The following is a 26,522-nucleotide window of genomic DNA, read 5'->3' as shown; positions in this document are numbered from 1 at the left end:
TACAAAAAAAAAAAAAGAAATATATTCATATATTCTTGAATGTAAAGGTTAGATATTTTCATTCATTCATCCGACTGACACTCATATTAATCATAGTAATTATAGATAAACTAAAAAAATGGTAAGTGCTCAATATAAACCTAGTATATAGTTTGTTGAAATGGACTTTTGCGATACTGGCAATGACATTTTGATATTATACACGGTAGTCAGACAAGTCTCTCCCTTACCAGTTCTTCCCCTGACGTTTCCTCCCTGACTATTCTCTCCACCTATTTTATGGTTGTTGATTGGCTGGTTAGTGTTCATTTAACTGATAAGGCGCTGAGGCAATTGTATATCACCCTTTTTACACAGTGGACTTTTGGGAAAGTCCTAAATGACATAAATTACCAGCATACTTAATTAAGTTGCATATGGCCTCATGATTTCAACATGACTTTTTTATTTCTACATAGTACATCATATTCTGCGCAATTTACAAGTATTTTAAGTATATAACTATCAGCCTGTTTGTGTCTTACTATTCATACTTTATTCATTATTATAAATAAAGAGTATTGACTAATTTGTATATTCAGTTCAAAAATTAATTTTTGTCTGCATAGTATTTCTGTTAAATTGTCTTGTTATTAAAATGAATATCAATAAAACATTTTATGTTTTATCATTTTCAACATAAAACTAATAATGAAATTAATTTGATTGAAATTATTAATTGTACTGAGTACCAAAAGTTAAAATTCTGATGTGCACTAGAATTGCACACACAGTGAACGTAATTAATGTAACCTTAAAGCTACAGTCTCACTGACATCCCGGCAGAGTCCCGGTAGACGTCCGGGGTGATCCGGGAACGACCGGGTACCACCGGGAACACTAGGGTACATCCGTAACTCTGCCGGCAACGTCCGGGATGATTCAGGAACATCCGGCATTCGACCCCGGATGGAATAAAATATTTAATATCACCGGGGTGGTCAGGGATGATCCGGGAAGTATAGCTTTGCCGGCTTCATCCTTAGCTCTGCCGGGAACGACCGAGGTTACACCGGGGAAGCACCATAGCTCTGCCGGCACAAACCGGGGATGATCCGGGGTATTATATAGCCGATAGGGCTCCGGTAGAGCTACGGTAGAGCCCCGGTGAATGCTGGCAGAGCCCCGGTGAATGCCGACAGAGCCCTGGAGGATGCAAAATGCAAAATAAATATGAATGTATCCTTCCTGTTATAATATTTTTATCTTTTTCTTTTATGTTATTTCACAAAAATAATATTAATGAATTTTAATTTTTAAGAATAAAATATTCTTTGCATTCTGGAATGGAAAAAAAGTTAATTCTAATTTAAGAGCTTATCGATGTTATGAAAGATCTTAAAGTATACGAAAAAGAACAACAACAACAACAACAACAAAAAAACAACAAAAAAACCCCAAAAAACACACAACAATAATTGTTATATCATACAATTCAAATTGCAGAAATATATTTTGCAAGTATAATAATAACAAATTGTAATTATTTTCTATGACAAAACACCTAAAAATAACTGTTAATTGTATAATACAGCTCATGTAAAAATATGATGCAATAGCCTCACCTTAATTGATCAATATAAAAAAATATGGCACGATCAAATGCAATCATCAAATAAAGGCCGTATATACAATAGCTTTAAAAAGTCGCTTACATATGAAAAGTACCTAAATTTAATCCCATGCAATGACTACATTACCCTTTTCAAATTTAGAACATGCAATACAAGACTATCATCAGAGACCGGGCGCTATGATGGTACCGCTTTCTCAGATAGAACCTGTCCTCTGTGCACAAGTGGCTCCCGAGGCACAGAAATACATTACATCTTTAACTGTAGCTATTTTAACAATCAACGCAGCATGTATCTTAATTACTTTCACTTAGTTGATAACGAAAACAGTTTTGAAAGCTTAATAAATTCAACAAATGTGCCCAAACTGTTGAATCTTTGTAAATTTATCCGTATAGTCTTGGCAAAATTTTAATTATATAGCATCCATCATATTTATGATAACAGTTTTACAGACTTACCCTTTTTCTCGCCAAAATAATCCATAAAGATACTTCTGCAATACTTGAATACATTTGTACATATATACTCAGTGTGAGAACTTTCCCATATTGAGCGCGCGCATATCTATTTATATCTTTCGCCAATTATAAATTATCCGTTATACAACAACAACAACAACAATCACTTTTATTAGAAGCCACCACAGACGCTTGGAGTTATGTGCGTGGCTCCCCTCCTTGATCCGCACTTGTATACACCTTGTGTATTTTTATCGTGCAAACCGTACGTCCAAATATTTTTGCACATTATTACGACCTGGTCACATGTCTTGAACATAAAACTTGTTTTCCGCTATTTAAACAACGTTTAAAAAAGTCCCTAAAATATTATAATTTCATGAAGATAACAACGTACGCTTTCCTTTGATGTGAGACGACTGGAATGAGTTTCGGCACTGTTTTGCGCTTTCATTTTCATGCCGAGAACCAAAACCCCGCAGCGGTTACTTCCCCTAATCAGTACAGAAACCAAATCAAGAAGACTGACGGAAAGGGCCGAGTAGTTGCGATTGAATTTCTTTTTCCCAGCGATTTTCCCGCTGTAATTTACGGGAAACATTCCAGTCGTCATGAATTCGGAAAGAAGCATGTGACACGGTTAGGAAAATGTAATTAAAAGTGCAAAGCTTGGAAGAAAGGTACGATCTGAAAATAACATGCATTTATTTATTAAAGGAATATATGCATAGACTGATTTACACCAGAAATAAATGGCATGCGATAACATAAATACCTGAAATATATGTAGGTCAGTTGTGTTTACATTTCGAAGCTTGGTATCTTCAGGAAATTGAAGCGTTGGTAAAAAATTGACTTTTTTAATATGTTATGAAATTCGGTTGAAACTTGTTCACGTGTTAGACACTTAACCGTCTCATACTAATATAAGCAAAAATTTAAAACTTATTCTTGTAATAGATAATACTTTTACTTTTTTATATTCAGGGGCGGAGAAGGGCGGGGTCTATACTCCAAGTGTCTGTGGAAGCCACGTCAGTAACAATATGACTGATTAACATAAAATAAAGAGTGGGTAACATGATACAAAATACAAATTCTACTTTAAACTTTTTTCATCACATGGGGACAGTAATTATATTGTCAAAACTGCTGAAATGTTGTTTATGTTTCCAAATATACATTTATGATTAACTGATACATAGTAAGTACATGTACATACATGTATGTAATACAATATATATGTTTACTTCTAGAAAAGGTGTAACAAAAGAGTAGTAGAGCATTATGATACTAAAAAAAAAATAAATAATTAACACATTTTGTTATTATTTCTTCTATAAATTGTATAGTTATTTATCAAATTATCATACATACTAATGAAAACTAATGCAAAGGAATATCAGGTGGCGTGAGAAAATACTAATACGTCACTATAGGTGCACGCTTTTCACGTACATAGACAATACTACGATATTGCAAATATTTACAACCGCTAAGAAAGGCTATAAATATTAAATCGTTCGTTACTAAGATAGTCAGGGAGCAATATATGAAAATGAGGAAGAACTTGAATTCATTTGGATTTAACTTAGAAAATCGTTAGGCCTGTCTTGTTCTAGCTATTAGTCTTAAAGTGTTCAATAATAGAACGTGCTAAAAATACAATATTTTTAAGAAGATCAAAATTTTCTGTTGATAATAATTCCTTAAATTTCAACACGTTTGGTCTACTGACAAAGTAAGTTGGGATGTATCGCTTTCTTTGAAAACAGAAAAAAGGACACACTAACATATAGTGAAATTCATCACCGACTTCATTTAACATACAAAGATTGCATTTACGCGCTTCATATGGAAGATGTGAGTTGCGCCACCTTCCTATTTCAACAGGTAATTTATGATTTCCTGTTCTAAAATGGAAAAAAGTGAACCTTAGATTATTTGGTAGTATATTTAGATATGCTTCAAATGATATATCATTTTTAAATAGCCTATAGTTTATACCTTTAGATGAATTTTCAAGCTGACTGTGCCATTTTTGTACGAATTGATCAATTAATACCCTTTTTACATGCTTATAAGTATTGGTTAATAAGAGCGAGTTTTGATATGTCCAAATATATGTATGGCCCGTTTGGTTTAATATGTTTTTTATGTGGTTTAACCATTTGTAGTTAACAGTAGAGTTCATTAGTCTCTGTCTCTGCCCCCGGCACGTGCTAACAAGTACGACCTTTATTGTTATTCACGTATCTGCTTGATTTAATCCGGTTAACGTCCGTAGAATTGGAACCATCAGATGCGGAAACATTTTTTCGAAACCAAGGACCTTTGCCTCGCGGAGACTTATTCTTGTCCGTGCGACTGTTTGTTAAACGGTCGCTCAACAGAGGTTGTCCATTATTTTGGCTTGCTTTCTTAGATTCTTTTTCACATGAAGTATGTACATAAGGTTCAGATATAAGTGGGCGTTCGCGTGTCTGGGTCTCTTCTGTGCAAGGAGGTACTGTGGCGGTGACATTCTGGTCAGTGTCTGGGCATAAATCCTCTATAGTTTCAGATTCACATGGCTCTACATGTTGATCTCTATAGTGAGTATCAAAGGCCTGGCGCATTGTGTCTGAGTTTTGCTTTACTGTCTCTGCAACCCGTTTGTGAACGCTGGTATGGCGTGATCCTCTCAATGTCTCATACCAATCGGGAAACATGTCATGAATGATTTTGCCCTTGACTTTAAGTGCTGCTGGATATATTATCTGTACTTCCTTTGGACCGTGTATTGCCCGCTCTGCTTTAAATTTAGGCCACAGAGCTTTCCTCGCATCACTGATTTCTCTAGGCAAGTCACGCGTTAGACCAATGTTGGTGTCCTTTAGTTTATGAGCATTCCGCATAAGAATTTCTGCTTCAACTCTATGGCTAAGTGACACAAGTATAAATCTATGTTGCGGTTTCGTTGGTGAAAGATGTGGTGCACGTGGCTTGAAAACTCTACCTAATCTATAGGCGTCATAAATATTAAAAGTTTTAGGATCAAGATCTAGATTATTTTTAATAACGTCTGCAACGACATCTATACAATTTTCTCGGGCTATTTCGGGTACACCAGTTAGTATTACGTTTTGTTCTCTTGCCCGGGCCTCCAAATCAATCGACCTATATTCTAAAAGTTTTACACGTTGGTCAGTGACCTCATTTCGTGCACAATTAATATACACTGTAGATTCAATGCTATCTAGTCTGTATTTCAGTAAGCCCATATTCGACATAGCTTCGAGAATAACATTTAATTTTTCGTCACTCGGTAATTTCTTCAATTCTTCAAGGTTTTCAAATGATTGTAAAACAGGTGTATCTACCTGATGTCCATGTAATGATCCCCCACCTGTTGAGCGGCGAACTCTCTTGCCGCGCTGCTCTTCATAACTATCAGAGAGAGGCTCAAACCTATTAGAATATCGGTCTGTCGGCATCATACTTGATTTTGCTAGAAATGTGCTAAAATTGATGTCCATAATATTGAATATAAATCCAAAAATATTTCAACATAGATCCAAAATTGAAAACACGTCCGCCATTTTTACCCACAATTCATCATGCTACCTTGTTGAATTTTACCTGAAACAGCGTAATTAAATTACAAACTTATCGTTTCAAAACTCTTTCAAAATATATTTATTTTATTTATTATTATTATTATTATTATTATTATTATTATTATTACTGTTTTCCAATAACAGTAATAATAACAATAATAATAAATACACCAAGGTCAAGATCTATATTGAAGCGTGACATACACTAATCAAGGGAAAATCTCAAAATTATATTTGAACGTAAAGTTTTAGCATAAAGGTGTATCTATAACTTGATTGAATCTCTTAGTACATTTTTTATATATGTGTGTTTTTGTTTTTGTTTTTATTATTATTTCTTGTTTTTTATCAAGATGAACTGTTAAATTATCTAGAATTCCCAGAAAACACACTGTAATAATTCACCATATTGTTTACATTATAAGAAAAAAAATATATTGTGCAAAATTATGTATGTTTACTGCTGGAAAACTAATGTATTATATATTTGCTATATTAGAAAATCCTCATATTGTACAAATGTGCTTGAGTGAATAAAGATATCTGTCTGTCTGTCTGTCCGGCCTATATAACATTAATTAAAAAATCAGAATAATTAACTGATAGCTTATTTTTTTATCTAATTTATATCATTTAATGATAAGCTTATCCATTCATTAAACATATAAATACATCATTTATAATGTATTGATGAAGATTAAAATTGGGAGGAACTGACTGCACATCATATTGCGCATATGCAGACTGGGATTCTCTTTATCTTTGACCCTTATTTTTAAATACGTGTCTTATATCTTAGCTTAAGGCATTGTTGTTTCAAAAGACAACAGATATGTATATGCAAAAGTTGTTATTAAGATTATTTAAAACTTGTTCATGAGTGTGTTATAAATTTTTATATGATCGCTAGAATGTACAACTACACGTTCATTAAAAAGAAACCTATATAAATATGTCTGTAAATGAAAGTACAGTACATCTATAAATAGATAGATGGAAATCCACTGACAAAATGGAGATTGTTCACTTTTAAGATAGATACAATATTAATGCCAAGCAGGTGTGTTACATTTTATTACATTTTATTACATTTTATTACATTTCAGAAATGATAAGATTTGAACTAAATTCAAGATAGGATTTTTTCATTATAGTATAAAGAAGGAAAAAAGTGTAAACATTATGTTTTTGGTATTGATATGTATTTAAACATTACCACTAATGCAACCATTTTTGTTATATATACTGTTATTAATATTGTTTGATATGTTTTTTTGTACCTTACCTGTAAAATAAACATGATATATGTTTATTTAGGAAAGATACGTAAATACTCGACATTATCATTACTGAACTCTTTATTTTCGCTTGAGTTACAATTAAATATTGATCCATAAATAATATATATGTGATAACTAGACATAAGTTTATAAAAGATACATATCACGATTTAATGTTAAAATGTGTCACGTGTCACGATATCAACTGATAAGTCAATCATTTACAAGTAAGACAGTCGTAAATTATACGGACGCACGGAAAAGGTCACTGTCCTCATAAAACAGGTAAAGAAAACATACCCCTCCCGCATGTCATTAAGAACTTTCTTTTTTAGATGTTCTAATTCAGATAGAAGTAGAAAAGATTCGCAGTATTATTTTAGCATATCTAGTTATTGCTAGTACGAGTATAATATTACTAAGGGGTTCTTTTTATCAACTCCCAAGTTCTGGAAAATAAGTATCATTTGGAGAAAAAAAAAGAAAGTTAAAGTGTAAAAATACTTCTATTTCCCCCGACAAATGACGTAGGTTCCATTTATATACAACCTTTATGATGCAGTTTACTATTTACATACTCTAATCAATAAAGATGTAAATTTATACTATGTATATATACGTACGTACGTATATAATAAATAAGTCTATATATTCGCTCGTATTTACAGACAACAGCGTTCTCTCAATATTTCTGTATTGGTTTTTGCATTAAAAAGATATTATAACTATTGTTTTAAGGTATTACGCTCATAAAACCTTCTTTTAAAAGGCTGTTTAAGGAACTGAAAAAATTGACAATATAGTTTTGTTACATACTTTAAAGACCACTTGCATGCAAAATGTAAACAAAATTTACCATATGGTTTTAGACTAAAGGACACTATTCTGATTCCTGGTCGAAAAACTTAAATATATTGAAAGGGCTCTTTATCAGAGATATTGAAAAGCTAATTAATTTGTAAAATTATCGAGATGAAAAATATTTTCTATTTATTATTGTTTAATTAAATTAAAAGTTATGTAATAAACATGAAAAATATTATAGCGGGTTCTAAAAAACCTTACCAAATCTGACAAAGTGTACATATATACTAATCGACAAGTAGTTTACCAAATATCTAATTAAAGGGCTATTATAGGATATTACTAAACCTTTAAGGTAATTATATATACTTTAAGTACCTTTTGCTAGTTTTTATGTTCTTATTTCTATTAACACATAACAATTTTCTTTCTAGTCGGCTATTAAAGAAACTATTTTACACGATCTGATAACTATGTCAGTATGAGTATACACTGTACATAAATCTTTACTATATACGCTGTTACGTTATCTTTTATTATATTTAAAATGGTGATAATGATAACGATAATGATAATAATTAAGTCCTTAATTAAAGATATACAGTCAAACCTGTAAATAAAGGCCATCCAAAGGGGAGACCATACATGGTCTTTCTAGACAAGTGGTCTTTATTCGGAGTTTACGCTGTTGTACTTTTATCATTTAAGGTTCGTCAAAGAGTGGATTTTTATTTACAGCGTGGTCTTAATTCGGAAGTTTTCTTTAACAAATGTTTGTCATATTTGGGTAAAATAATTATTTTCATTGCAAAAATTTATTGGAATCTAGGGATTATGTCTAATTTAGATAAGAGAAAATGCACTTACTGTGAATGGGAAGCTGCATTCCCTGTTACTTGTCAAGTTGATTATGTCATGTAAAAAATCTTTTTATTGGTGCTATGCATTTCTACTGTGTTTAAACAAAGGAAGTTCATTTAGATAATATATCAAAACATTAAAAATAACACATATAATGCAAAATAGGATTACCAACAAGGGCTTTAAATAATCATGATATAGAAATAATTAACATCTCATCCATTTATGCAGCTTGATATAATGGTCGTGTTTACACATTATTTTGTTTGTTGATATCAGCATGTATATCTTTATCTGAGATCATCAATTATATCTAGATATAAATAAATAACCAGCTTTTCAAGCCATTAAGAATTGCGGATTAGGGTTAATTAAAGTCAGGCTGATTACGTGACATTATTTTGTACCCCGTCCTCTTCCTTCGCTGAAAGGTAAACATTTCTTATTACTATCTGGTACCGTTAGTAAGGTATATTTTTGGTCCCAGTTACTATGTTAAAATACATTTTATTTTTATATGGGCGAATTGTTTTATAATATATTATATGTGGTGTATAATCACAGTGCTGTTATGCACCACTCATTTATAAACTCCGACCATATCCCACCCCTTGGGAATACAGAGGCTGGTGCGGACAATGAGTAAAGGCAAGTTATTTTATCTATCAGGGAAGTCTTTGAAGTTCGCACAAAGATCGACAATAAAGACTCAGTTCAACATGCTGAAATGAGAAGTGAAGTTTAAGTGACATTCAGCACATAATTCAGCTCAACATTTCTTGTTTTGTTTCCTTTTTGAATGTCGTGCTGGAGTGTAAAGCTGGCTTGACATTCAGCACAATATTCAGCCCGACAGTCGTTATTGTTGGCTCGTTTTTAAATGTCGAGCTGGAATGTGAAGCTGGCTCGACATTCAGCACAATATTCAGCCCGACAGTCGTTTTTGTTGGCTCAATTTTAAATGTCGAGCTGGAATGTGAAGCTGGCTCGACATTCAGCACAATATTCAGCCCGACAGTCGTTTTTGTTGGCTCGTTTTTAAATGTCGAGCTGGTATGTGAAGCTGGATCGACTTCAGCACAATATTCAGCCCGACAATCGTTTTTGTTGGCTCGTTTTTAAATGTCGAGCTGGAATGTGAAACAGACTCGACATTCAGCACAATATTCAGCCCGACAGTCGTTTTTGTTGGCTTGTTTTTAAATGACGAGCTAGAATGTGAAGCTGGCTCGAAAATCAGCACACTATTCAGTCCCACAGTCGTTTTGTTGGCTCGTTTTTAAATGTCAATCTGGTATGTGAAGCTGGCTCGACATTCAGCACAATATTCAGCCCGACAGTCGTTTTTGTTGTCTCGTTTTTAAATGTCGAGCTGGAATGTGACGCTGGCTCGACGTTCAGCACAATATTCAGTCCGACAGTCGTTTTTGTTGGCTCGTTTTTAAATGTCGAGCTGAAATGTGAAGCTGGCTCGACATTCAGCACAATATTCAGCCCGACAGTCGTTTTTGTTGGCTCAATTTTAAATGTCGAGCTGGAATGTGAAGCTGGCTCGACATTCAGCACAATATTTAGCTCAACAGTCGTTTTTGTTGGCTTGTTTTTAAATGTTGAGCTGGAATGTGAAGCTGGCTCGACATTCAGCACAATATTCAGCCCGACAGTCGTTTTTGTTGGCTCAATTTTAAATGTCGAGCTGGAATGTGACCCTGGCTCGACATTCAGCTTAATATTCAGCCCGACAGTCGTTTTTATTTGGCTCGTTTTTAAAATGTCGAGCTGGAATGTGAAGCTGGCTCGACATTTACCACAATATTCAGCCCGACAGTCGTTTTTGTTTGCTCAATTTTAAATGTAGAGCTGAAATGTGAAGCTGGCTCGACATTCAGCACAATATTTAGCCCGACAGTCGTTTTTGTTGGCTCGTTTTTAAATGTCGAGCTGGTATGTGAAGCTGGCTCGACATTCAGCTAAATATTCAGCCCGACAGCCGTTTTTGTTGGCTCGTTTTTAAATGACGAGCTGGAATTTGAAGCTGGCTCGACATTCAGCACAATATTCAGCCCGACTGCCATTTTTGTTGGCTCGTTTTTTAAATGTCGAACTGAATGGTGAAGCTGGCTCGACATTCAGCACAATATTCAGCCCGACTGCCATTTTTGTTGGCTCGTTTTTAAATGTCGAGCTGGAATGTGAAGCTGGCTCGACATTCAGCACAATATTCAGCCCGACTGCCATTTTTGTTGGCTCGTTTTTAAATGTCGAGCTGGAATGTGAAGCTGGCTCGACATTCAGCACAATATTCAGCCCGACAGTCGTTTTTGTTGGCTTGTTTTTAAATGTTGAGCTGGTATTTGAATCTGGTTCGACATTCAGCACAATATTTAGTTTAACATTAGTTTTTTTTTGTCTCTTTTATGATTCTCGAGCTGGGATTTAAAGATCCCTTAGATGTTCATGTACGAACAAAGGCACATCAACTCTTTATTCCAAACATCGTAGCTCTTTGAAATAATTTGTCTTATAAAATTCTATTTAGGTCTATATAGACATAATATATAATACATGTACATGATTATGTCATTTACGTCTCTAGAAGAGATTGAGCTACAACGTATGTGTGATACCGGCGTGCATATTGTCATAATTTTCAATCAAATAAAATGCTGGCTGTGTTTTAAAATAACTTTTGCACTCACGTTCGTTCCATTTACTTTTACATATGTCCGTGCCCGAGTGATTAAGGTCGATGACTTTAAACCTCTTCCCCTTTAATGCTGTGAGTTCGAATCCCGCAAGGAACTATAGACATTTGATTCTATCATGTGAGCAGCTAGCTTACGAAATGACGGGAATCCTAATATACTTTGATTTTGATGACGTCAGACATTTATAAGGTCATCATTTTCATTTTTACAAAATGTGGTTGTGATTAGATCTCAACTATGATAATATTTTGCAGTATTCTTATTGTCTTAGAGAGAAATGTTGTTTCAGTTTGGCCTAACAGAGATAAATCTGGGACTATTTAGATTCCTATAGAAGTAGATTTTTAGATTTAACATTTAGTTTTTTTAGGTTAAATCCCTACGTTATTGTATAAGTATCAAGATATAGTTTTAAGTAAATTTGATCAGACAATTAAATAATTTATTGAAAATCTTGAGAGTAGATCTAAAACGGATGAAGTTTAGTGCAATCATTAAGGTCAATTTTGTAGATTTATCAAATAATTTTCGTCTTTTATGTTATAGAAACGTATCTGTCCTCACAAAAGGAAAAGTTTTCTAAGGCCTAGATGACGAAAACTGCAAAGGCATGCAACTTGTTAACAACAGAGATCATCCGCATACTTTACGAATTAAACCTAACTATATTACTTTCTTTCTGGAAGGTTTGCAGATATTTGCCTATGCTGCAAATCTTGGCGACAAATATTTTCAGAGTGAAACGCATTATTTACCAGCATAATTATATTCCGTGCCAATATAGATCTAAAGATGTGAAAATCGATGCAGACGTTAAATTCTAGAATAAGTCAGAAGAAGTTTTATCTCTGGAAATCGAAATAAAGTTTTCGTTATCTCTCGACGAAATCGAGGCTTGAATACATATAATTATTGTATCAGAATTCCTGATGTCGTCTTCGCAGCCGTCATTAAATAATTCTACTTTAGCTGCGCAGCAAAGCACAAATGAGCACCAGACCCAAGCTGGGAACGAGATTTCACATGAAGAGCAGACGTCATCTGAGCAGCACGCGACGTTTGTACAGCAGTCTTCTGTTCAGCAGACGCTATCACAGCAACATACGACATCTGAGCAACAGACCACAACACTTTCATCAAACACAACACATAGTTTTGAACCTATGATGACAGTTATTAACAAAATAGCAGACGGACAACGAGTTCCGCCACAGACAACTATGAAATATGAAATGTTAAGGTTTTGCACCCTTCGATCTTTCCCGAAAGGGAACAAACCTTATATTACCAGATTGGCTGGTGCAGGATTTTATTACGCAAACGAAGGAGATGAAGTCGTCTGCTATTGTTGCGCGCGACGTAGAAGAAATTGGACAGAATTCGAAAATCCTTTAGAAGTACATAGAGAATTAAATCCAAACTGCAGTTTCCTCATTCGTAATTCTGAAGTAAATGTCTCAGTAAGACAAAGTATTGAAAGTTCTACAGCAGAATCTCACTCAAACCTAACAACAATTAATAGAGGCCAGTCTAACACCAATTTTCGTAATGAATTAACGGAAGTGAATGTGTCGTCTGCAGTTGTGACTGGTTCACAAATTCAAACGAATCAAAACTCTGAAAACTCATCTTTTGCAAGCAATGTGCTTTCATCAAGAGGAGGGAACCAGTCTGTTTCACTACTTCCTGTTGATGTTCCGCAAACTACTATTGAGAACCAGTCTTCAAATAATTCTACAGGTAGTGATATTTTAGTCACATTATAAAAAATACATATAAAAAATCAATAAATAGATAAATAAAAAACGAAACGAAAGAAAAACAAAACGAAAATAAGAACAACAGACATCAACAAAAAGTTCATAATATATACATGTACATTTGTATCTAATTTCCTAGACCGAAAAAGTTTAATTTGATTAGGCTGAGTTGTGTTATAGATTGGTCATAGACTTTAAATAGTTGTTTTTCATTGTTATACATGTATCTTTGTTGTTGTTTTTTTATATATATCTCTATCACTGTGTTTCATTTTTTTATAGGAAACGTATCTTCGTCTGTGACCCCAAAATACCCTAATTATGTCAGCACGACATCACGGTTGTCGAGCTTCAATGATTGTGGGGACATCGTCATACCACCAGACCGCCTGGCACAGGCCGGCTTCTTCTACGCCGGTTTTGGGGATTGTGTCCGATGTTTCCAATGTGGAGTCGGTAAGTTCAAATTAATACCCCATTCAATGAAGTTTACATTTTGTTTTGATTTTGTATTATATACATTACTGAATTGCAGATATAAAATACATTCATTTTTAGGAAGCCTCGACTAGGATTTTTCAATTTTGATGATTGATAGCTTGTGCTTGTGTACATTTCTTGCTTAGTCTTTGTCCTAGTGGCAAATCATGGGTTCGAGCCCTAACTGAGTCGCGACCATGTTTCTTACGATGACACCAGTACTAATTGGTTCCAGGAAATGAACTCAGAAGTGATTAATATAAATTGCATAAACTTGTTTCACATTCGAGTTTAAATATTTTAAACCATTCTACCTTTTCTGTAAATCTATATCTATATCCCATTAACTGTTTTCATCATGATTATTTAAAACATTGTTTCTATGACAACGAATAGTCCAGGTATATGCTGTTTTATTTTAAGACAACTAATAGTTGTTAAAGAACAAAATCAACAAAACCAAGATAAATATACTTTATTTTAATTGGAAAATTACTATGAAATTTTCAAATTTTGGTCTTATAAGACAAAAATTAGGTCAAGGACAAATGGTTTTATTTCGGGGGAAAAAACATCTCATGATTTGATGTAAATTTTGATTTACTCCCATATCGACAGTTTTAAAAAGGGCATTTTTGTTTTCGGAATACATGGAAGGAAGAAACTCTTACTGCTTCTTTTAATTTAGAATAACGGGTTTGGGTACCCTTTTCATTTTTTTAAACCAAAGTCCGGAACGCTTTGGCTCAATTTTTTAAAATTTTTAAACCCGTACCCACTTTTTTGGGAAAATTTAAATTAGGTGATATTTTAGAACCAAAAAAATTTTGGGTCTTAATGGGAAGTAGTTTTATAACTTTACTGCCCGGAATAAGTCGATGTTTACCTATTTATTCGGGTTCATTATCCTTAAAGCATAATTACCTAGTTAAAACAATGCATTTTTTATATTGCCTCATAATAGTATTATGTTATATTGATAATTTTTACAGGATTACGTCATTGGTCTGAAGAAGATGATCCGTGGATAGAACATAGTAGATGGTCAAATGAATGTTCATACGTACGACAGATTAGAGGAAGAGAGTTCGTAAATATCGTGCAGATGGCTGTTCAGTATTCACAAAACGTATATGTTTAATTTATATTTTTAATACTTTTCATACCATCTAAAAATACATGAAAATATGTTCAAGATGTATGAATATAATTATGTGATTTTTAATTGAAAACATGCAAGGTTTTTTTTTAATAATCGATCAGATCTACGTCGGTATCGAACATAATAGTGTAAATATACGTAGTATTATGTTTGAGATGTTGAGATTGAAACATTATTATGTAATACGACGTCATAGCTATGACGTTATTTATGACGTCAACACACCAAATTACGTTCTTGTAATATTTCTCTTTAGAATTACGTTAAGCCGATTCGAATAAGTATCAGACACGAGTGTCCAACCTATGCAATGTTCTTTAAAAAAATGCACCTAAAATAGATAAAACAATATTTAGATATTTTCATCAATATATTTCTGTATTTTTAAGCAAACCGAAAATGAAACAATTTCAACACAAGGAACTGAAGGCATAGGTATTTTTTTCTTGAAATAATAACGCTTTGAAAGCATACAGTATAAATACTCGTATACAAGAATTAAAAAGAATTGGACATAACTTCAAATGCTTATCGATAAATTGAAATTTTTGTGGTTATTAGAACTAGAAATTCAACTTAATATGCTTTGGATTAAAATAAATATAACAATATCTTTTTTCCGAGATTCAAAACTGAGCCTTGTTTGAATATATTTTGTTTAGTTTTAAATAGATCTACCTTCATAACTTCCTTACATATACTATAACTTAACGTAACGAAACTTTGCATATAAGCAGGCAGAGGTTCCGGAAATGCGTCTGCAGACATAGATAGACTGATGCACACAAACGCTGCACAAAGCGTCTTGGAGATGGGTTATCATCCTGACGTCATTAGAAGAGCTATCAGAATGGTCCTGTCCTCAACAGGTTTGCATAAAAATTGTCTAGATTGTTTTTTCTCTTTTTGTTTCCTTTTAGACTTTAATGAATTTAAAACAAACTGTGATTAAAGTGTAAACTTTCTCAAGCAATGTTTGTTAATAGTCACCAAGAATCTGAGATGCGTGCTTTCCCAAATGAAACACAATATAACGCTTGCTAGGTTAAAATATGGACCCATAATTGATTGAAATACAATGTGAGAGTTCTTTTCAATCGATTTGGAACTTCTGGGAAAAAAAAAACATTATTGAGTGTGATAGCTGTAGTTGGTAGTCTTTTTATATATGCATCCGAACTGAATACGTTTTGAACAATTCGTTAGTATGATTTTATAGAAATACTAACATCAAAATTATTATATTATACTTATTTCTAATTTCTAGATCGAAGCTTTGTTGTTTTCTATTGAAAATAATTATTTATATTTTTTATAATAACATTATCCACTTCAGTCGCTGATTAACATCAATTCAATTTTTTGTCTTTAAGGAATTGCCCAAGTTGTGCTTATTTCTCATGTATGTCAAAATATTGAACGATTGAAATTTTTTAACAAAATAAAAGGTTTCATTTTTTTCTATCTTTATTAGGACATGGAATTTTAACAGCTACTAACGTAATGGAGAAAATCTTTGAGATCGAAGACTCTGAATCTCAAGAAAATACTGCACCTGAGAATGCGGCATTACGCGCACCTGCAAACACTGAAGCACGCGCACCTGCAAACGTAGAAGCACGCGCATCTGCAAACGCAGAAGCTCTCGCACCTGCAAACGCAGAATCACGCCAAAGTAACAATGAAACATTTACCACAACAACACAGGAAATACAAGGTTTAGGAAATAGACACGAAAGCACAACTCCTCAAAACACCCCTTTAAAAAATGTTAGTGGTGCTGTTGCCAGGGGTAACAAGAAACTGCTTAATAATGGTTCGTCTGAGAACCAACAGGAAACTGCGACACGTCATAATGATGACGACAAAACGTGTTCTGGGAATGTAAATGGGGATGAAAGCCAAGGCAGACAACAGAACGTGTCAACTATGTCTTCAGGCGGAAGTAAACGGGAAATTTCAAAGCAGACGACAAGTCCCGCAAGCCGCAAGAAATTTTTATTTTAAAATATAAATTATCCATCTAATGATCTTAAGTAACAATTAACTTAATTCATCTTGTGTTTGCATTTTTACACTACAATAACAAGAAATAAGTTTGATTTTTACCCCCCCCCCCCAACAAAATCATTGTCAAAGTCTAACTGCTAATAAATCTATTTACAAACAATTATCTAGCAATGATTACCTAGCAATGTTGTTTAGAATAGAATATAACATATATTTATTTTTAAAAGTGTTGAAACATGTGGTCTTTTGATTTTGTTTTAGTTATAATCATTCATTTTTTTTTCAAGTTCAACTTGGTCTCAAAACGTTTCTCATCTGTGCATATATTTTTATTGCAACAATTGCTATAATTCTTTTTTTGCCTTTTCTGTTAAAATTTGCTACAATAATTTCAAAAAATTTAATACATTTACATTTAAATTTAATCCATTTACGTTAACTTGAGCAACATTGTTTCTTCTATATTTCTGTGTATGGGGTGTATCGTAATAAAGGTCTTAACAAAGGTCCATAGCTAATTACTTTTAAACGTATTTAATGAAAACACCATAGCGATATACTTTATATAATTATAAAATTATAATTTTAAAGATATGAATATAAAAGGCAAAAATTATTGACGTTTTTCTTCTCGAATATAAAAATCTTAATCACATTTTATTTTTCACTACAGGTGATGCACATCTTAGGGAGCAGAAAAGGCTAAAGGAGGAAAATGATATGTTAAAACAACAATCTTTATGTACAAAGTGTCATGTTAATGACGTTTGTATAGTTTTCTTACCATGTGGACACCTTGTCAGTTGTGAAACCTGTGCACCAACTGTACGATATTGCACGGTGGTCACGTGCGGTAAATATATTAAAGGTACCGTGCGCACGTACATGGCTTAAAGAACTTAAGGAAAGAAGGTTGACGTGATAGAAAATGCATATATGCATGTACTTATCTTATAGAGAAAGAAAAACCAATGTTACAATATTAAAAGTTTGATAAAAGGACAACTTTATGTTCTTTTTCTGTAATTGTGTTCCATTATCTGCTGGTTTATAACATTTTGGTGCACATTTCTGTAATTGTGTTCTATTATCCGCTGGTTTATAATCTTTTGGTGCACTTTTCTGTAATTGTGTTCTATTATCCGCTGGTTTATAATCTTTTGGTGTACATTTCTGTAGTTGTGTTCTATTATCCGCTGGTTTATAACCTTTTGATGTACATTTCTGTAATTTTTTCCGTTACCCGCTGGTTTATAACCTTTTGGTGTTTATTTCTATAATTGTTTCCATTACCCGCTGATTTATAACCTTTTGGTGTTCTTTTCTGTAATTGTGTTCCATTATCTGCTGGTTTATAACCTTTTGGTGTTCATTTCTGTAATTGTTTCCATTACCCGCTGGTTTATAACCTTTTGGTGTACATTTCTGTAATTGTGTTCCATTACCCGCTGCTTTATTACCTTTTGGTGTTCATTTCTGTAATTGTGTCCCCATATCCGCTCGTACCTATCCTACATGTGTCATGTAATAATGACTTTTATTGTTTTACGTGAATTTGAATTTGTGTATTAATTTAATTAATATTTGGTATATTCAACTGAAAACTCCTTTCAGATATTGTTTTTTAAAATCTGGTCTTTAATTTTCCAAATCAAAACATGATAATATGTTTATTTCTTTGGTTGTGATTCTGTAAACATTTTCAAAACCATTTGATATTATTTTAATAGTAATTGTTATATTGTTTAATTATGTTAAAACTGTTTTAAATTATTATAGGTCGCGTGTAATGTTTCACGTAACAGGGTTTAAAAAAATGTGATAATGAAGAAATATGGTTTCTTATGTTAATAAATTTTACAGCGGAGATTTGTTCTTATTTTGTTATTAATTCTTCGAGCTACTCTCCCACATGAAACGAGTAAAAAACTCAACAGATTTATGAACAGTTATAAGGTATGCGTACAAGTGTAATTTGCAGTTTCCATGCATGAGATAACTGCTATGTTTATTTCATGCTTTCCAGTGTTTTATTGTAATATATCAGATGATTATAGTCTGATAAACCACTAGTGAAATTTATAAAATATAATTTTCACTGTAGCCGAACTATATCTGAATGCGGAAGAAAAGAAAATCATAACTAAATGGAATAACAGGCAGAAATAAATGCCGTCATGCGTAAATTTTGCTTCTTTAGGAGAAGAAAGTCGATGTCACCCTACTTCATGTTAAAAATTTAACAAAGTTAGAGAAATTTTACAGAACTATAATCAGTAAAAATACTTAAAATCTCTCAAAAAACATGAAATAAAAAGAAAATTTATTTGTTTTACATAAAAGATTGAAATATATTTCATTCGTGAACACCAGCTATTATATTTTCACCCCCGTTACCAAGATATATTCTTTTTGTCGGTTGGAATTTACAACATGATAAACATTGCAAATAGTTAACTAAGATGCTTTTTCGTCAAACAAGACATGCATTACTCATCTAGTTACATATATATATATATGTACAAGACGGTGGTAAAAATTTATCTTTTGATGACATTTTATTGAAAAAAAATCACACACGCACACAAAAAACAAACACATATTGCAAAGTACACCGCAGCAACAATAATGATAACAAAATTATCATATATCCTTATTTTAATTTTCGTAGTTGAAGATGCCAAGCCAACAATGATGATCATTAAATTACATGTATTAGTTAAAAAGATTTTTGACAGGTTATATTATTAGTTATAAAGATCGTTGACAGCTTATATAGCCTTATATAAACGGCTACTTGTAAATATAACCCGAGCAGATAGGCGATGGTTATATTGCAAACAGCCGTTTATACACGGCCATATAACCTGTCAACAATCTTTATAACGAATTTATAATACAGCAAGCATCATTTTTATAGAAAAAAGTAAGATTTCTTCATGAATCGACAGCAGCCGTGTATAAGGCTCTTTATAATACTGCACGTTTGTAATGTCAATTTTCATTGGATAATCGTGACGTTTATATAGTTTTATATACACGGCTGCTGTTGATTCATGAAGAAAACTTACTTTTTTGCTCTAAAAATGATGCTTGCTGTATTATAAATTCGTAATAAAGATCGGCTAGGGTTATATTAACAAACAGCCGTTTATATAGGGTCATATAACCAGTCAACGATCTTTATAACTAATAATGTATCAATAGTTGTGTTGATATAAACGGTTGTTTGGAAGTATAACCCTAGGTTGAAATCTTCACATGCATAGTCGTCAGAACCATATGAGCCGCGTCACGACAAAACCAACAAAATGGGTTTGCAACCAGCATGGATCCAGACCAGCCTGCGCTGATCAGGATCCATGCTGTTCGCTTACACACCCTATTACAAATAGAGAAACTTATAGCGAACAGCATGGATCCTGATCAGACTGCGCGGATGCGCAGGCTGGTCTGGATCCATGCTGGTCGCAAACCCATTATGTTGGCTTTGTCATGACGGGGCTCATATATATCTTAAAACATGTACATGCATAAAGGCATTATTTGCATAGTGATATCGCTCTAGTACATTATAACAGCACACCACAATCCTGTTGACACGCATTTCAAAAAGCTAAAATTAAAAATAAGTACATGTGTATGTGCTTTGATATTCGTAATAATGAGACTAAAAAAATGACTGGAGCACCACACTTAATACCGTATTCCGATATATACCGGACAAGGCTCTTGAATGGTTAATTGCTAAAATTTCACCTTTCCATCCAACGAAATGAACTCTAAAACGTCTTATTCACCTCTTCACACCGATTCATATACAATAATGAATGAAATATGTAAGAATTGGCACAAAAAACAAACTATATTTGTCTATTTTGTGATCATGATTTCTGCAAGCGTCTATAGGTACTGCTCCAAACACTATATTAAACCAAATCCTTTACGTAAAGGCAAATGCGTACATTCAGGAATAAAGTTCATTCAGACAATTTTACAACATGTTTTGATCGCACGAGACATATTAATAACATTTATAAATATTTTTAAACTCGAAAGGTTCTTCGGCAGCGACATAATAAGGTTTCAGATAGAATTAAAATCTATTTAACTTGACGACAATTTAGTTTTATTACTCTCCCGACACAATTATCATTTCTTGCACAAATCTACGTAGTTGGTAATTGAGTTTTATTTCACGGAAATTCCGTGCGATAAAAGCCAAAATATCACTTAAGTACCATTCGAGGCGTTCCTAGTTCAGAATACGTTCAAGGAAAGGTTAAGTCGTTTATTTGCAAGATTGCTCACTTGGGATGGCATACGAAAGTGATCTTATATACTGTCGTACATATTTCAATGATATACACTATATCATATAACAGGTTGTTCTAATCTTAAGTATTTAAAATATAAAGAATGGCCAATCTCTAGTATTAAGCAACCATACTTCCATTAACGAGTCATAACACACACTGCTTTTCAAAAATAATAATAATAATTAAAAAAAAAAAAAAAAAAATGAAAAAAAAAAAAAATGATATAACAATTTTACTAAGATGTCATTTTTATCTTGTGGAATACCGACGGATCATTTTAAGCATGTTTTTTTTTAACACTAGTCTTATCATATTTCCGCATCGATAGGCTTATTGTATTTTACTGTCAGTCAATATCTCTCTGCAAACAACTCAGACCTTTGTCATTACATCTGTATTTTATAACTTATCGTAAAAAGTGAAATTAATTTGTGTGAACGTAGTCTCATCAATGTTCAGTATATACATAACATAGCGATTACACTAATAATAAAAATGAAGTAAACAATTGCATGAAAAATGAAAGGATGCTACAAAATTAATTGTACACAATTAAATGTTCTCTATAGTTAGATCCTAAAGATACTTTTTGCAAAGGCATTATCGCATTTTTCAATAGGCATACTTGTATCATTGATTTGCACTAATATATAAAATATTTGCCAAATACCGAGTTAAAATAGTCAAATGAGTTCTCAAAAATGCGATCTTAGAGACCTTTATTGCTTTGGTACATAAATTATTACTCATTATTATATCGTTCCACTCAAAAATAGATCCTCATTACATAATTCTTGATAGCAGAAATACACGAGAAGTTGTATTCTTTGAAAAAAAGACAAAATGTAAGGCTAGCAATGTGCAACACATCTATAGTATTTACATTAAAGTCTAAATGTTCACTAAACCAAAATGATAGTAATAATCAGTGTATTCTTTAAGTACAACATCATTTGTCCCGAGAGAAAGAAAGAGAACAAGTAAATTGCGTTTACTACTATTGGTATATCATTTCTATTACATCAATTATGAAAGGCCCATTATGCATAATGCTATCATTTTTTATTTCTCAAAAATATTTTATGTTTGGTACATGTATTTTGTTACAGTTTCCCGAAAAAATCCCCTTTGTCACATAGATGACTCTTTTACTTCTTTTGCTCTGTTTGCAATGGGTATAATCATAATGTATGAGTATTTTATAGGAAATTCAAAATACTACTTTGTTTACATTTTGCATCCTATATGACACATTGCTGCACATTCGGTACAAATTTCTCCAGTTGTTAAACATCTAATAAGCTCTTTATCTATTATTAAAACATTATTAAACACATTTGACATTTCTAAAGAATTAACAAAAGCTGGATTTCTGTAGCATATTGTATGTTTGAATAATCATTGGTTCTATCCCGAAATAACTGACTCACAGTTACTTCAATACTACTAGCTTTTCGTCATCAATTTAATAAATCTAAAACATATACAAAACGGCAACAATTAATTACTGTTACAGTGGAAAAAAACAACAACAACAGAACTGTGTTATGATTTCAATTCATGTCAAATTGCTCACGCCAATAAGAATCGGCTGAAGAGGTATTCAATTTTTAAAACTAAATATTTTGGAACGAACACTTTAATATCTATGCCAAATCAATTTAAATTTTCTTCATTTTATATGATTTATTTGGAATGATTGCTAACTTATGCCATAATCAGGACACATTTCTCAATAAGTTAAACGCAATTTGCAATGATAGTGCCAAACAATGGATGTTACTCAGAAGGGGGTAAATTTGAAAAGAGGTCATATGAAGACTGATTATTAAACTTTTTATGACATTATTTATAAATATCACCATAAGAACAAACATAAATCAGATTTAAGACAATATTACATGGAAAGAACATCGTACATGAAGAACATTTTTCAGAATCGTATGTACAATTTATCATTTAAGGAATCTTGAATTTATTCATTTTCGACTTTTCTATTGTCGTTTGGTGCAACAAAAAAGTTAACATGTAATAAAAGTAATAAAATTTGCTTTCGGCTTCACTGCAACTGATGCCCATTGGTCAAACTCTGAGAAATTGCTAGTCAATGTAAACTCAAGTCGAATGCTTTATTTACAATTTTCTTTCTTTTTCATGGTTAAACTATTTGTTATTCAGTCATTGTTATGTCATGGAGTGCAATAACAGTTATAGTGAAATGTGAATTGACTAGGTGCTATGCAATCAATTTATGATTAAAACTCGTGGTAATTTATTTCACATCTTATTGTAATCAATTTGTAGTTAACAATTATGTCATGCAGGCAATATACAGTTGAATAAGCGTTGATTTCAATTTCAGATAACGATATTTTTATTTTTAAAACTTGTTTCGATTCATTGCCATTTAAAATAAAGTTCCATTTGAACTCGTCCCTGGTGTGCCGTTAGACCCGCTTCAGGTTTGACTTGTATAAATAAATTAATATGAAATGAAGTAAATGTAAATGTAAGATTTTGCATTCAATGTATAGTAATTTCATAACTAATGATATGCAGTACAATTGAATTGTAGTGATTAATTTGATGTTATAAAACAAAATGAATTGTATTAAGCGGAAAAAAGTTATACCATGTGAAAACGACAGACCGACAGGACAATTTTAACGATTCAACTTTATAAATAAGATAATCAACTTCTCGAATCACACTTACAAATTCTTTAACTCACGATACCTACTTCATTACCTTTTTCATAGATTCAAGACTTGAAGTTAAAATTTATTAACGTTGAAAAGTGTGCATGAAATTGACTTCGTGTATTTGCAACTGTGAATTAAAAAATTTCAAAAGCATGAAACTGTCAATTTTGAAACGTTAAATTTTTAAAAGTGAATTCACGGCGATGAAACCGTAAATTCGTGGAGATGAAATCGTCAATTAACAAAGTTAAGATAGTAAAATCGTAAATTTCATGTTTTTTTAAATGAAGATATAGTGATCCCTCAATGATGTTCAATTTTTTCTAATGACAGTTATTATGCATTGCTTTTTTCTGTGCTTTACTCACACTAATATTTTGTTAAATTGATAATACCTTAATTCTTTAGAGGTTGTTTTCTACAGTTTTCATACAAACAGAATTGAAATTGTTTCATAAAATGTCTTTAAACTCGGCATAATCATCTGTATAAAACATTTCGTCGATCTCGTCGTTGAGTTATCCATCCTTGAAATTGATTTGTTTACTATTTTATTGGTAGATAATTCTCAATATTGGTAAACAATGACTAACTGCTTCTGTTTATAAAGTCATTTTGCAACAGTTTGGAAAAATTTGAATTTGTTTACTTTCTACCAAAACATATGCAAATATGTTATAAAGTAGGCATCGATCAATGTTTAAACCGTAACAAGTGCAATCTACGGATTGAGATAAAAAAATATATATCTTATGTCAGTTACTCGTAAAAAATAATGCTTTGTGAGATCACGAACGATTATTCATCAGGTTTAACTGTTTTATCTTTCAATAAACATATTTGTGAAAATTTATTGTGGAAATCATGTGAATATTTAATTTATAACATATGACACCACCACACCGAATTGAGTTTTATTTTATTGTATAAATTTGTATTTATGGAATTATTATACAATATTTGATCTTCTGGGACATGATACTTCAAATTACTTGACTAAGCACCTATAGTAAATGAAATAAACAATATTTATAAAATTAGCGTACAAAATTTGATCCTCGTGACCTAATGGTTTAGATAGCTGACTTCAAATTACATACCAAATATAACAGCCATTTTGCGAACAACTTTTGATTCTATTTGATGTTACAAGAAAAGCATTGATGCAAAGCATCAAAGGGAGTCCATGCAAGAAATGCAGCAAGTGAAGATGAACTAGTAGACATCTGATGCCCAGATATTCTTATAAACTTTTCTATGTTTAATTATTTTTTACTAGAATTGCATAATGTTTATGAATGTGCGGACAAAAGACATTGTTCATCATGAACTTTGAACTAATTAAACTAAAACTACTTCAGAATCTATAAATAGATTTTCGGAATTTCCCATTGTGTAGGTCATCATTCTATTTATAAATGTAGGTACAGCAATACACAATGACCCACTGTGTGTAATACAAAATGATTAATAAAAAAACACCGAAGAGCGCGATTAATTGACAGATAAGATAATTTCAATTTTATATGTTTGCATTGCGAAATTCTCCAGTTCGCTATTCATTGTTCTCGACATTTCATTTTTGATAATCAAACATCCTCATACCAATCGGAATGATCGGCTATTATGACCGACGAAAAGGCCCGAGAAGCTGCTGTCGCCCTTTCACAAAATCTGATTTCATTCCATAAGGGACGTCGCGCTTCGGCGCGGACGCCAATAATGTTAGTCTATGGAAGTTTGTTGGTTCTACTCAGATATTAGCTTGTACCTTATATGTAGTACGGTGGTATATTCTAATAGTTCGTCCACCAGTAATAATGCGTTGTCTGCGTCTGACCTTTTCCGCTGTGACTCTGTACAAAAGTAAGAAACCTTTATCGCAAATGTTATACCGTCCAATTTAAAAGGCAAAGTTACTTAAAGATCAACGAAATTGTAACCTCCACCGACAACATGACCAAGGTCTAAAGGCAATCAATTTGAATATCAAAAAAATATCATGCAAAGAATGACAAATATTCAGAATTAACTTGAAAATCGATTTTTATATTGGGATTATTTGCCGATTTTGAGAGAGTTTGGGAGAAAGGTGTTACAACGCTTTGCATTTTTGGGCTATTTTTTCCAACAAAAATGATTATTCTGGAAAGACAGGATGGGGGGGATGAGCTAAAATTTGGAGATAAGTTATTGGATAAGAGCTAAATAAATCGGAACACTTATCTCGGAAAAATGTTTTCAGCCCCGTCATGTAAAAAAAATATCAAACAAAAAACCAGTGTTGTTCCTCCAACCTGCTTTGAATAAACAGTAAAAACAACTACAGTGACGGAATCTAATAAAATATTCTTAAGGAATGGACAAAATATTATCAACAATTAAAATGTGATTCTAAAGCACAACCATTAATTTTGATTTTTTAAAATATAATTATTTACACATATTTCAATTTGTCACAGCTTTGTTTTTTGACATTGTTGATTGTGCTTTAATGTTTTATTAAAATCAATGTATGCGCGTATCTACGTACTAGTTTTCCCCTTTGTAGCTGGAGATACCTGGAGTGTAATTGGAGCCAAAGAAAATGTTGCAAAAATAACACAATCAAATTAGCTGTAAACAAATATTTCCAGAGGACAAAAACAAGATAAATAATTAAAATCAATTACGAGATATATCTTTACAGTTGCCACATTGAAGTTGAGATTTGATTAATTACGTATCGAAGAAATCCCACGAGACTTGCCATTAACATTGTAT

General features: G+C 32.4%; 1 protein-coding gene across 2 annotated transcripts; it reads left to right on the top strand.

The window, feature by feature from the left end:
* The first annotated feature begins 6,671 nt into the window (after positions 1-6,671).
* On the top strand, positions 6,672-16,870 carry LOC132715222 (baculoviral IAP repeat-containing protein 3-like). Of its 2 annotated transcripts, none has more exons than XM_060698213.1 (7): positions 6,672-6,733; positions 11,873-13,066; positions 13,369-13,542; positions 14,559-14,695; positions 15,118-15,163; positions 15,466-15,597; positions 16,203-16,870. In XM_060698213.1, exons 2-7 carry the CDS (start codon positions 12,256-12,258, stop codon positions 16,733-16,735), a joined length of 1,833 nt encoding a protein of 610 aa, XP_060554196.1. In that variant the 5' UTR covers positions 6,672-6,733; positions 11,873-12,255; the 3' UTR covers positions 16,736-16,870. The 2 variants fall into 2 exon arrangements, with proteins under 2 accessions (XP_060554196.1, XP_060554195.1); XM_060698212.1 differs by having other exon boundaries at positions 15,463-15,597.
* The last annotated feature ends 9,652 nt before the right edge of the window (positions 16,871-26,522 follow it).

The sequence above is a fragment of the Ruditapes philippinarum genome, unplaced genomic scaffold, assembly GCF_026571515.1.
Source record: "Ruditapes philippinarum isolate M1 unplaced genomic scaffold, ASM2657151v2 ctg1951_1_1_1_1, whole genome shotgun sequence".
Taxonomy (NCBI): Eukaryota; Metazoa; Mollusca; class Bivalvia; order Venerida; family Veneridae; genus Ruditapes; species Ruditapes philippinarum.
This window is presented reverse-complemented; position numbering and strand designations above follow the sequence as displayed.